At 41.5% G+C, this 14,228-nt stretch overlaps 1 protein-coding gene across 2 annotated transcripts in view; it reads right to left on the reverse strand.

Annotated features, from left to right (window-relative positions):
• Positions 1–2,759: 2,759 nt before the first annotated feature.
• The window catches only part of DEAF1 (DEAF1 transcription factor), a 37,045-nt gene continuing 25,576 nt past the window's right edge, over positions 2,760–14,228 (reverse strand). The window contains exons 11-13 of one of the 2 annotated variants that reach the window (XR_012679425.1): positions 10,326–10,415; positions 6,600–7,181; positions 3,494–3,561 (exon numbers count right to left, since the gene is read on the reverse strand). Coding sequence is in view for 1 of the 2 variants with exons in the window: in XM_075187824.1 (XP_075043925.1) it covers positions 3,469–3,561; positions 10,326–10,415 (183 nt within the window). In the remaining variant the exon portion in view is untranslated. Of the gene's footprint in view, positions 3,562–6,599; positions 7,182–10,325; positions 10,416–14,228 lie in introns of both variants that reach the window. The other variant, XM_075187824.1, reaches the window with a different exon arrangement.

Consider the following 14,228-nt stretch of genomic DNA (forward strand, 5'->3'; position numbering starts at 1 on the left):
TAAACGGATTGTTTGTTACAACAAAATGTTCCCTCTCTTACTGAATGTGAGTACATGATACAACACTGAAAACCTCACTTGGCGAATAGTCTTAGCGGCTCATATAGAGTTGGACATGCATGGATTATTTAATTGTGTAGGATAAACATTTTCATGCTGCATATGCATAAAAAAATCATGCACATAGCTCTGTATCCAGATACTTGAAAAGTGCTTTGGAATTTGCTGGTGCTCAGGGGCGGGCTGGCCCGGGGGGGCAGTGGGGTAGCGGCCCCCCCGGGCCGCTCAGTCAGACCGCTATTAGGGCCGGGGGGGGTAGGCCGGCCGGCCGCAATGTATCACATTTTCCCCCGCGGCCGCATCTGATGACATGAGATGCGGCCGCGCGCGACAGCGCACAGGCGGCCACATCACATGACAGGGGATGCGGCCGCGTCATCTATGATGCGGCCGCATCCCTTTTCATGGGATGCGGCCGCCTGTGTGCCCCCCCGGGCTTCCCTCTCCCAGCCAGCGCCTGCTGGTGCTATATAAATAAATGTTGATGATGATGATCTTCAACTAGCAATTCCTTACATCTGGAGGGGGCACAATGGGGACAGGCAAGTGCGGGCATGGGTAAGCCGAGTACAGTAAGGGTGTGTTCATGTAGACACATCACCGAATACACCTCTTAGGATTCCTATCACTTGTGGGTGCTGGAGGAATAATAATCAATAATGATGACTAGCAGCAGCAGCAGCACTATCTAACGAATTTGATTGGCTGGGTATTAACCCCTCCGGCTCATAGTACTTACATCATTAGCATTGTGGGTATATTATAGCACATTAAGTCTATTTGCAGTACATAAGTGACATTTACTTTTATATTACTGCAGGAAAGAAAATTTCCATTTGATTTTTAAAGGTAGAAACTACAGCTGTGGAGGTGTTTCTATTTAATTACATTTTATATTGTTGTGTTTTAGCCAGGGTATGTGTTAGATGGGTCTTCTGTAAGTCTCGGAACAGGTGAAGAACCATGTGATGTTAAGAAATAGTAGAAACATTATTTCTGAAGTTATTATTCAAAGCCAGCCCTGTGAGCTGGCAGGAAATGCATGTTGATGTGTCAAATCAAGACAATAACAAGGAGGATGGAGTTGTGCAGGAGAATGCACTCTGAGCAACATTTTGCACACAGGATAATGGCCCAGCCCTGGTAGGCAGATGGGGAGATCATCACCACTATTACATTTTAACTACAGCAAGTCCCTATCATATAGGTGCTATCAGTGACACACCTCTGCGGCACTAGTGTGACTAGGTGTGCAGGGGCAAATGCAGGATTTGTAGAGGGGGGTTTCCACACCACGCCGCCAGTGGGCGTGACCAGCATGCATGGGGGCGTGGCTATAATTTTAGCCAGTGCTTGGCTGCTCTCCAACTCTTGCTATCCCCATAATATACATGGGCAATGCTGAGTGCACTACTGTTAGGTGCACGCAGCACTTCCTTTTCAAGCAGAGCCGTGTGACAGGGTCCAGCCACCTCAATTATACAGTGCCACAGGCTTGGAGGGGGGTTCCAGGCACTAGGAAACCCCCCCCCCCTCGGTTTGCCTATGGTGTGTAGAAAAGCAAAAAAATCTGTGAAAAAGTGTCACATAAAAAAAGTCTGATCTCTTACTGCATTAGAACCACCTTGATCTCTACATGTGCAAATCAAGGCCTGACCAACCTGTAGCTCTCCATCTGTTGTGAAACTACAAGTCCCAGCATACCCTGCCATCTATCGGCTGGTTATCTGTTGGCAAAGCATGCTGGGGCTTGAAGTTTCGCAAACATCTGGAGAGCCACAGGTCGGCCATGCCTGCTCCACAGGATTAGGTGCTGCTCCTTGGCCATTTTGTATTTCTTAAATGAGGCCCTGTATGTGGAAATGTAGGATATGTAAGTTCAACCTTTGGTGTGGGATGGAGATATCTTTTGATTGACAAGGTGCTATTTTATGATTTAACTATTTGTTGCCTATATGACCACTGATTATTCCTACTTCAACATATCTAGGTGAATATATCAATGACGTTTTTAATATTACTTAAATATAACCTCTTTCAGCAATATGACTCCCCTTTTTAATAAAATAAACTTTTTTCTCCTAAAATACTCCTTGTTTTAGACATCATGGACCTGATTCATTAAGGATCTTAACTTGAGAAACTTCTTATTTCAGTCTCCTGGACAAAACCATGTTACAATGCAAGGGGTGCAAATTAGTATTCTGTTTTGCACATAAGTTAAATACTGACTGTTTTTCATGTAGCACACAAATATCAACTTTAAATTTAGTGTACAAATAAGCTATCAAGTATTTGTGTGCTACATGAAAAAAACAGTCAGTTATGTGCAAAACAGAAAACTAATTTTCACCCCTTGCATTGTAACATGGTTTTGTCCAGAAGACTGAAATAAGAAGTTTCTCAAGTTAAGATCCTTAATGAATCAGGCCCCATGTGGCTATTGTGTATGTGAAGTATTTTATTACATTACTCATAATATGCCTGAAACTGCTCTTCTCTGCAGAAGTATAACATTGAGGCACAAAAAAGTCCAGAAGACGCCCAGGTCTGACCTGGAGCAAACTACAGGTCCCCTTTAAATAACGAGAGGACATTCAGGGGAGGAAGGGGGGGGGGTGTCATTAAGACGGCATGTATTTTTATGTAAATGGTGGCACTACATTCAGTTTAAAAAATAAATTAAGGAAAAGCAGAAACTTTTTTTGCAGTATTTATTAAACAATGTCAGTAAAACAGCAGCTCCATGCAGAATCAATCTAGCATTTCCAGAAGTGTGATAAAAATAGTACATTGTTCTTATTCTCTCATATATAATACATGTCTGTACACTTTAAAATGAATCACAAAATGGGCATTGTAAACACTGTATCAATTCAGTCTTTGTATAGACAGAAGGCTCGGGCCACATATTCATGTGACAAAGTACACAGTATATCCCATCTACAAGCAATCTTGTGTTTCCCATTCTAACATCTCACCTGTAGCAATGTTGTCCTCGGCACTCATAGGGCATTGTATTCTGAATAATCTAAGCAGCATATTAGTTACCTTACATCCAGTGATGTCAGATTTGTTTAATACGTTGCTCGCAGCAGAACATTAGAAACCTATTTATGGTATACTGGTACCATAATATTTAGTCGTCATTTTAGTGTATGGCATGATTTTTGATTTTCATAATAGTAAGAGCCAATTACAATGAGGTCCTCTTTATGCCTGATAAATAGTTCTCCGCAGACACATTTCAGGCCGCGCACTGCATTCTGCATTGGTAAGAAATTTCTCCCTGGTCTGGGGCGAAAAATAATGAAACAAACCATCTAGAGACGGTGTTTGCACTTTAGTTTCAGCTTTTGGTCAACAGAATATTAAAAGCTCTTTGCACGACATAGTAACTAAAGATGATCAGACTGGATCCTTCTCTGTGACGTGAACATCCTCAGCATGAACTGACAAGGTAGCCGCCTGACCACAGAGGTGCTGGTGATCTTTCCAGTCCTATAAATAGCAAATCAGAGGTGTAGATAAAAAAAGTTATTTTGCAATGCCATACAAGTTTGCTTGTTTCATCGTTATATATTACCTTAAAACTTTTACAAATAAACAGACTTCAAGAAAATAAAAAAATAAATAAAAAAAAAAAGCTGTAGAACTAAGAGTAATCTTAGCAGAACACGATGAGTTATTAATGGATCACTATTCCACATTTACACAGGTATATAATGACCGCAAAACTACATGGGTTACAACAGATATTTCCTCTGTTGTACATTATTATTATGGTATCTTTTTATTTATAGAGCACTGACATATTATGCAGGGCTGTACATTGATGCGATGATGACATGACACAAACAAATGACATGAAACAGAAGATAAAGATGGTCTTGCCCAAATGAGCTGGCAACCATAGCTGTCCTTCTCCATTCATCATAACGGAACGTCCTACCTCTACAGGTTCTAGAAGAGGCTTTTGCTTGCATGCTGCACAGGCGATAATGTGGTTATTTGTCAGTTTGGAGCCTGGTGTTTCTCTCTAGTGTCATGCTTGCTGTTGCAAAAAGAGCCAGGAGGCTTGTTCCCCATATATGATGGCAGCTGAAGTCACCCAGGAGTGTCACTCCATATGACAACCCAAGTTCACTTGCAGGTACTTTTATACATGTCATTGGAACTCCAGTATAACTTCTAATAATCCTTTCATTTTGTACGATGTGATTCTCCTTTTTAGGCGGGATTTACCTTTACCTTGTTATAATAGTAAGTACTGATGACATATGTAGTATTTAAACTTTGGACACAGTAACAGAAGAAGGCATGTGGCCTCCATACTTTATAAAGCCACAAGGCTATTAAAAATATATTGTATTAACAAAATTAACATTAGGGGGTATATTTACTAAACTGCAGGTTTGAAAAAGTGGAGATGTTGCCTATAGCAACCAATCAGATTCTAGCTGTTATTTCGTAGAATGTACTAAATTAATAATAACTAGAATCTGATTGGTTGCTATAGGCAACATCTCCACTTTTTCAAACCTGCAGTTTAGTAAACATACTCCTAAGAGACAAGAGTCACAGGACAACAATGAAAGAGACACCAGGTACACACTGTATTTATATTGCTGTTTGTAATTGTAATCATAATTCATCAATAAATATTGTCTATCTTCAATAAAATGTTATCTGAGCATTTACCACCCCAATAAAAACACTGTCTGCTGTGATATAATAAAAAGTCTGTGGTTTAGAGACATTGCTGCGCCTTCCAGGTCAGGCTACACTTTGTTTTCCTAGGACGCAGACAGCTGTCTCCTTCATACACATTCATTAATGTAATGGTATTGGCTGTCCCAGCAGATCAGCAATCACAATAACAACGTTACGTTTTACAAAAATGTTTGGCTGGAATGGTAACTGCAATAAACAATTGTTTATTGACACTTTCTATTAGGTGATAATCTGTCAATAACCTGATTATAACTAGAGATGTTCACCAACACCCGTGTTCTGGTTTTGGATCTAGATCAACTTTGTGTTTTGGTTCTGGTTTTGGTTTAGGCAAAACCGACCTTGCGTGTTTTGGTTTTGGATCCCAATTTTTTTTCTAAAATCACATAATTTTCCTTTTTTCTTCTACATTATTATTAACCTCAATAACACTAATTTCGAATCATTTGCAGTCAATTTTGACCACCTCACAGGTCACAATATTATTTCCATATACTTTCAAACAAAGACGGCAGCGACCTGGCTGGATGCTAAGTGACAGAGCAGTGACTCAAACACACGGCAGTTCCTAGCACATCTAGGAAACAGTGCCACACAGCAGTGGCAGAAAAGAAAAGTGGTGCAAGATGAAATTGTCCTTGGATCATGAAATCAGCTATGGTTCATTTGATCGCTCCACCCATTCCTTGAATAACTGTGGTAATTCTAAAGCTAATACATGGCGACGAGCGCTGACACCCCCCTCCCCCCCCCTCCCGGGGATGAGTGCTTTTATCAGACCTAGACCAATCCAGGGTGCCAGACAATGCACTAAACAGAGCCATTGTAATTCCCAGCAAAAAGTGAGTTCATCACTGAGCTTTGAATGAGCCCCAATTCCCACAAAATTATAATATAGTTAGGTACCTTTTATGTAAAGTTCAGATTAAACACCTGATGAAACAGCAGCAAAGTGGAAGGTAATACATATACACGTCTATTTAGACATCCATGCTTACAATACTTCTGCAAGCAACGTTATTCTTTGTTAATAAAACTGTTGTCTTTATACCATTCAAAAAAATTGAAAATCCTCCACCATTCTTTGGACGTTGATAGTTGATAGTAGGATCAGGTAATGTTACAGCAGAGGTGTCACTAATTCTGGTCAATTCTTTTACAGTAGACAAGACCAGATATCAAAATGTTGTGCCGAGTCATCTGCATCATAGACGGGTGTCAAACATTTTTTCCCGTATGCTGGATCTTAAAAAGGACATGCACACTTTAACATACCAAGCACTTCAGCGACAAGAAGTGCCACTTTTGAGGCTGGAGTGCCTCAAAAGTGGAACCCCACAAAACAAGCTACCAATAGCTTAGCTGCCTAACAGTGCTGTCAAGGAACTCTACATTATTAAACCATGTCTGCTCGTGATGCATCTTTAATCTCCTTCTCTTCTGTGGATACCTCTCTCTCATCCATGAAGAAATGCCAAACTTATGTAGACACAGGAATGGATATTATAACTGGAGTGGCATTAGATCTGCTTCAGACAGACTGTGACACAGAACATGTGGGCAGCATGGAATCTGTCAAGTTGGAATAAGGTGCACTGAACAGAGATTTAAACCAATATATAGATGCAGTTGAGGAGACCATACTTAGGTTAAAATGTGACCCACTGGATGAGATCCCGAAAGCTAACAATGGCCTTAAGGCACTTAAGGTAACAATGCTGTTAATGAACTCTACTGTGGCAAGATGTTGTTGTCATCATCCTCAGCCTCATCCTCACTCTCATCAGTGTGTACATCATACTCACACATTATTAATTCAACACCGCTGGAATCCACCATTACAGAAGTCTCAGTATGTTTATGTAATTGGCAGGAAAGGCTTTCCTCATGGAAATTGAAGTAAATTTTTATGAACATCATATTTTCCACATTTTGAAGATGTAGCCTCCTATGCCGATCACTGACAAGGTTCCCGGCTGTGCTAAAAACTCTTTCCGAGTACACACTGGAGGGTGGGCAGCTTAGGTAGTGCAAAGCCAGCTGATGCATGGGTCTCCAAATTCCCTTTTTTCCTCACAGTATGTAAAGGCACTGTCTGATGTGTCGATTTCTACGCTGTTGTGAAAATAATCCTCCACCTTCCTTTGGATGTTGATAGTAGGATCAGGTGGAATTACAGCAGAGGTGTCACGTGTTTTGGTCAATTCTTTTAGATCAGACCAGATGTCAAAATGTTGTGCCGAGTCATCTGCATCATCCCTGGGTCTCTTGGGAAAGTTTTTTCCTAACAGCAGTTGACTGAGAAACTGAAGGTGGAGACGCCGTCCTGTCACATAACACTTGAGTTGCCATCTTGCTCACTAGGAGTTTCTTGCATCTCTTCAGATCTGGGTCAATTAGAAACAAAGAGAAGACATAGCTCTTAAACCTAGGATCAAGCACAGTTGCCAAAACATAATGATCCGATTCAAGATTTTGAAAACTCTTGGATCCTGGCGAAGCAAATAAAGTACTTGATCTACAAGTCCGGCATACTTAGCGTAATTGCTTTGTTTAATCTCCTCCTGCAGTTTCTCAAGCTGCTTTTCCAAAAGTCTAATTAAGGGAATCACTTGATTCAAGCTAGCAGTGTCTGAATTCGCTTCACAGGTGACTACTTCAAAAGGTTTCATCATCTTGCACAACACGGAAAGTATTCTCCACTGCGCTTGACTAAAATACATCCCCGCTCCTTTCCCAATGTCATGGCTTGTGGAAAAAGCGTGGATGGCTTTTCGCTGTTCCTCCATCTGCAGAAGCATATACAGGGTGGAATTCCACCTTGTCACCACCTCTTGCTTCAGTTGGTGGCAGGGAAAATTAAATTGTTCTTGTAGCTGCTACAATCTCCAACATGCTGTTGCCGAATGCCGGAAATGTCCAGCATCTCCTGCACGTCCCTGTCATTTTAAAAAGCTCTACACCACCAAGTTTATTGTGTGAGCAAAACAGGGATTGTGATGCAATTTACCCAGCTGTAATCACAATATTGGTGGCGTTATCAGAAATTATATATCCAGAGGAGAGTCCAAGCGGAATAAGCCATGTTGCAATGACATCCCTTAGTTTTTGTAACAGATTGTCAGCTGTATGCCTCTTAATGAAGCTGGTGATAGACAGAGTAGCCTGCCTCTGAAAAAAGTGACGTACTTGGGTACATGCTGCTGCTGTTCCGGCTGGTGAAGGTGACTCCCCAACCCAATGGGCTGTCACAGTAAAATAATATTTAGTTTGCCCAGTTCTGCTTGTCTACATATCTGTGGTTAAGTGTAGAGTGTGCAGAATGACATTTTGTAGCTCAATAATTACATTTTCACAAAGCTTCTAGTAGAGGTGAGGAATAGCTTATCTAGCAAAATGGTGTCGTAATGGAATTTGGTAACGGGGACACAAGACCTCAAGTAACTGTCTAAAACCAGCTGCATTAATAGTGTATATTGGACGCAGATCTAAAACTAGCATAGTCACCATGGCGTCTGTGATCCGCTTTGCGACTGGGTGACAGCTTTCATACTTGCTTCCTCTTGCAAAGGATTGTTTAAAAGTCAATTGTTGTAAACTATTTGGTCTGCTTCTGGTATGAAGATTCACCCCCAGCAGAAGCAGCAGCAATGGGACTTACACTCAAGAATTCTTCTGAGGAATCCAGGATAGTGGAGGAGTCATCTAGCCTTAGCAACTTGGATACAGGACTAACTCCGATCGCTACTGAGGATATTGATGAGGACGGTGTTGTGGGTGTAGATTGCAGGTGTCGGAATCTAGATGAGAGAAGGGACCTGGCTGATGTTGGACTGCTTGTTGTTATTTATTTAGCATAACTTTCAAATTTTCTTAACAGCTTGCCAGGAACTGTCTTCAAATGGCGTAACATGGATGAGGTCTCTAGATGGTTAAGGTCCCTACCTCTACTGACTGTGGCTTTAAAAACGCTACAAATGGCTAGAAAACTGTTGTCAGGATTTGGGTAAAAATAATTGCACACATAAGAGGTGTATTTTTTCATCTTATACCCAGGCATGACAATGGCCTTCTTATCACGTGCAAGAACTGCTTCCACTAGGGCAGGACTTACACAAACAACATCATCCTCATCAACATCCTCATTAACGCCCTTGTCAGCTACACAAATATCCCCCTCATCCTGTTGCAATTCCGAAGTGGCATCCTCAATTTGTGTATCACCGGCTACACTTGGGCTGTTCAGGCATACATCAGCAGAAATGCTGAAAGGGGCCTTCTTTATGGGTAAACTATCAGAAAGGTCAGGCTTACACATAGCACTCATGGATACACTCTCCTCAGGGATTTGTGTAATTTCTGAATCTGAACATATATTTTCCTCTAATGCCTAACTGTTTTCTTCCATCTCTGCTTTTACACGTAAAAGTATTTGGACACCAATTTTGGAGTCAGAATGACAAGGTCTTGCTTGGTCATGACTGACCTTACAAGAAGATGCCTTAGTGACAGTTGCAGAACTAGCACACCTAGAGAAAGACGAAGGCCTCATTCTTTTCTTGTGTGTGTAGAATGGCATGTTGGCAATTTTTTTTTTTTCTGCAGATAATTTTGCCTGTATTACAGGTTTTTTTTTAAGGTAAAAGGTATTTTTTTACATTTCTGTTTCCCTGACTTAAAAACACTATGTACTTTAACATAGGCTTTAGCAGATGACGTAGATTAGTATCATCATGACTGGTGCCAGCAGCTGCTTGGTGCTCCTGGTCTTCTGTGTACTGCTGTGAATCCATTTTGATAACACTGTACAATGTGACTGCAAATTTAGACCAAGACTGCCAGCCCTATTATTTCTATTTCAGCAATGACAATTAGCAATGGAGCTCTCCTGAATGTCACTGGAGACTTTGAAGAACACTGCTACCCTTCCTCATTCTTTTCTAGCTATGTCGCTGTCCAACTGCACTAGAGACTGCCAAGAACCGTGCTACTCCTCCTGTGTCCCACTGAATCGCCATGGAGGGCAGTATTTATAGAATACAAAACTTGCGAGATCCGACAACGTAACAATGACATTTTGCCCCTTTTTGAATTCTGAGGGTGCACAAAAGAACCGGGCCAGCTCAGCTCAGCTCGGTACTCGGATCTGCTAAGTTCAGGTGTGTTCGGTTCTCGAGGAACCGAGCCTGAGCATCTCTAATTATAACTGATGCTACCACAGGGCTTGTTAATAGGAACATAGTGATTATGGGCACAATGAAGGGAGTAATAGTGATCTTGCTTTATTGTACCTGTCGCCATCATACATCTGTGCGGCACGATTGAATGTACACAGTACACGTAAAGCTTGGTGGGACAGGTCAGGGACTGTTCTTATAAACAAGCCCTGCTTCCTCTCTATACATGATTAAAATATATATGTTCCATATCAATTATTTTGTTGAATGAATGTCAAAATACCATTTGTACAATGTACAGTACAGTTTGCACAGTAACAAAGCTCACACAGATATACGTGAGATACTTCCTACCTTGCGCTGACAAAAGATGGAGCAGTAATTAACTTTGTGGCAGCCAGTACATTCATTAAGGGCCTCTCTGCCGCAGTTCACGCAGGATTGCTAAATACAGAGCAGACCAGAGCAGCGTTAGAAAGACAAAGACATTGTCAAAAGAGTGCACTTCATGGCTACATATAAATCCCACCATCTCCCATGCAATAAAATAAATTAAATACAAGGGTCATCCAGCTAAAAAATAAATAAAATCATTGATGAGAAGTTCATGTGTCAATTATCCACTACTAAAACCTACCATTCATGCTGTGTTATACCACACTGCAAAACACTAGTGCCTTAGTTCTGCTTTGCCTGTGCCTTAACACAATGCTTGCGTATGCACCCACAGGTCTCCAGCTCTTGTTGTTCAACAGCAGCTGAAGTGCCGTAGGTTGCTCTATGTAGAACCAAGCCTAAAATAATGCTTTGCTATGTTGTACAGAAGAACAAACTGCATAATTTTTCTATTCATTGAATGCCAAAACTCAGAAGTAACTCACTGCACATGACCATATTTCCCAATGAACTCACTGCACATGGCCAAAACCCAATGCAGTGACTTGGATCAAATGTATAAACCTTCCCGTTCCAGCATAAATTTACCATATTCCTTTGTGTAAAAATAGGTTCCTTTCAGACAGGGGGAGCCCACTATATTGGCTCTTCTTCAAGCTAGTCCGGTTGTATCCAAGACAGCAGTGAGAGGAATTTAAAATAGCACTTTTGGGGTTGGTAACGGTAAACAGTGTAAAAATAGCATTGTTTATATTCAGCCACCCCAGAATCCCTCTACCAAACCTGTCTTTCTCTTGGCAGAGTTCAGCATTGTGTTTAGTTGTAAAGTTAACAAAACCATATAAAAGACTTTGTCCGTAGCTCTCCTGGAGGATCTGCATGCCGCCTTTACAGGCGCGTATGGTGGAAAACAATATTAAATATCTAGGCATTAAGATCCCCAGCCATCTAGAACAGTTATATAAAATAAATTATTCCCTACTCCTAAAGATACTGCTGGATCAACTCCGCTAATGGAGTCAGTATAACATATCCCTATGAAGGAAAAAATGTTGATGCTGTCTGTAATGCTTTACTCATTCAGGTCATTACCTATCCCTGTGTTGAGACCATATTTTAATAATTTGCAAAAGGTGGTCACAGGTTTTTGCTGCACATGTGGGAAGCCTAAAATTTCTAAAAGTTTCTTGACTAGGTGTAGAGCAGGGATGGCTTCAGCCTTCCTGTTCCCCAACTGAATTTAACATCAGTCATGTTGGTCCAGATGATCCAGTGTTATATGGTGGGGGCTATATGGACATATATAGAAAATAATATAGGGCCACCTGTTTATATTCCTGATTTCTTGTGGTTGCCCATGATCCATAGACCTCCTCATGGCCTTTCTCCTTTCATCAAGGACCCTTTACATTTGTGGGATCTCATTAAGGGATTATCCAAAATCTAGCAAATAGGAACCCACTTTTGACAACCCACATTTTACACCTAGCCTGTTTTTATAGAGCTGGCAGAATTGGAGACCGACCGAAACACATAAATTACAAGACCTCGTCAGCATCCACAGTATACTTCCCTGACATGACTGTCAGTATGATCTCACCTGCTGTATTTGTGATTTGCACTATTTCAAATATTTACAGGCACCCCACTTTGTCAGGGCCAGCCCCGGATCACACATGGACTGTACGGAAACTTAATTTGAACTCCTTTCTTTAGACATACCCAGGCCCAGGCATGATTTTGAAGTTGTATTTTGCGCGACCACCCGTGCGCAAATTTCAAAGCCACGAAACATTGGGAGGAACTATTTGGGAAAACCTTAGAAGACAAGGGATGGCTAGCTTAATGGACAACATGGCTACGTCTTCATTTAGAAAAAATACTGCAATTATGTAATACAAGTTAACCCGTGCATGATACTTATGCATTCTAGTCAAATCAAGGTACTTAAGGTGTTAAAAAGGTTCTTGTCATGCATTTGGGCCTAGCCCAGGCCTCCTCAGGGGAAGAGCGTTACTTCCCGACGCAAGCGCCCTTTTTTAACGTGGTTTTGTCCACATGTCACCACCTCATAATTTTTCTCCATCACCTCATCCTTCATCTTTATCGCCACATCCTTCATCTCCATCGTCTTACAGTTCTAAAACCTCTCGATACACAACGTTTCTGCTAAACACCTTATCGCTGTGCTCAATCAGTCTTCCTTGAAGGGCAGTATTCATAACCTGCACCTTCACATCACTGCTTCTCCGTACTCGTGAAAATGCGACATACAATTGTCCATGACCAAATACAGGCTGCGGTAAATAAATACCCACGCGGTCAAGTGTTTCACCCTGTGACTTGTTAATGGTCATAGCAAATGCCGCCTTCAAAGGGAACTGCCGCCGTCTTAGCTTAAACGGCAGTCCTGTTTTGGATGGACATAAGTCAATCCGAGGTATCATCACCTTTTCTCCTTTAGCAGAGCCAGTCAAAACTTCTGCTTGTATCACATTCGTTTTCAGTGATGTCACTACTAATCGAGTGCCATTGCACAATTGCACAGTCCTCTCTTAACATTCAGATTTCTCAATAGCATAATAATGCTTCCAACTTTCAATCTTTATCTGCGCCTTGGCATTCCGGAAAAAGTCAAGGTATTCAAAAACTCAACTGGGAAATTTTTGCATATCTTCACTCTGACTCTGTCTTGATTTGCGCATTTGGGCAGTTTTCGCCCTTCGCCTCTCTTGTTCATTTGCGTATTTTTTTGATCTCCCCATTTAAATAAGAATAAAAATATAAAAATAAGATAATGAATTTGTTTGCTATTGTTTGATAGTGAGGGCTATAGAAGTTAGATTGTGGTTTATATTTTGCGGACTTATTAGTACAGAGCTGAGTAGTAATTTTTGCTGACTTGTTAGGAAAGCGTCAGTAGTAGTTTTTTGCTGACTTGTCAGTAGAGCGTGAGTAGTAATTTTTGGCGACTTGTTAGGAAGGCGTGAGTAGTAATAGTAGGTGTTTGCCAAGTTGTTAGGAAGGCGGATAGCACAGCAATATACTACACATGTGTGTTCATGAGGTAAAATTACCTCACGAAAATGAGTTTGACCCCTCAACTCATAAATTTAACCTTTACTACCCCTCCCACGGGGGGAAGGAGGGATGATGGAAGTTAACTGACTTCACTATTCTATTTTTTTTGTCAAATAATGTCAGTATACCAAATTTCAGGTCAATTGGATGAGCCCTTTCTGAGAAAATAGTTTTTTCCACAGACACACACACACTAACACACGCCGCCGCTACACATGCAGGGGCGGAACTAGAAAATGTTTGTACCCGGGGCGCTGTTAGGGCGGGGCGATTTAGGCCCCGCCCCCTTTCCGACTTCTGAGGCTGCTGGCGGCTGCACAGTATGTGCAGGTCCGCTCGACAGTGACAGTGTGCTGCTCAGAGCAGCCGGTCAGCACACTGTCACTGCCAAACGGACCTGCACATACTGTGCAGCTGTCGGCAGCAAACCCCTGCTAGGGGGGGCGATTGCTCCGATCGCACCCCCCTGGATCCGCCACTGTACACATGTGTGTTCATGAGGTAAAATTACCTCACGAAAATGAGTTTGAGCCCTCAACTCATAAATTTAGCCTTTACTAACCCTCCCACGGGGGGAAGGAGGGATGATGTAAGTTAACTGACTTCACTATTCTAATTTTTTGGTCAAATAATGTCAGTATACCAAATTTCAGGTCAATTGGATGAGCCCTTTCTGAGAAAATAGTTTTTCCACACACAGACTAACACACGCCGCTAGGCTTTTATATTATAGATAACTGATATATTTCTCCAGCTAAACTACAATTTGTATTAAGCAAC

This window comes from Mixophyes fleayi, chromosome 10 (genome assembly GCF_038048845.1).
Source record: "Mixophyes fleayi isolate aMixFle1 chromosome 10, aMixFle1.hap1, whole genome shotgun sequence".
Taxonomy (NCBI): domain Eukaryota; kingdom Metazoa; phylum Chordata; class Amphibia; order Anura; family Limnodynastidae; genus Mixophyes; species Mixophyes fleayi.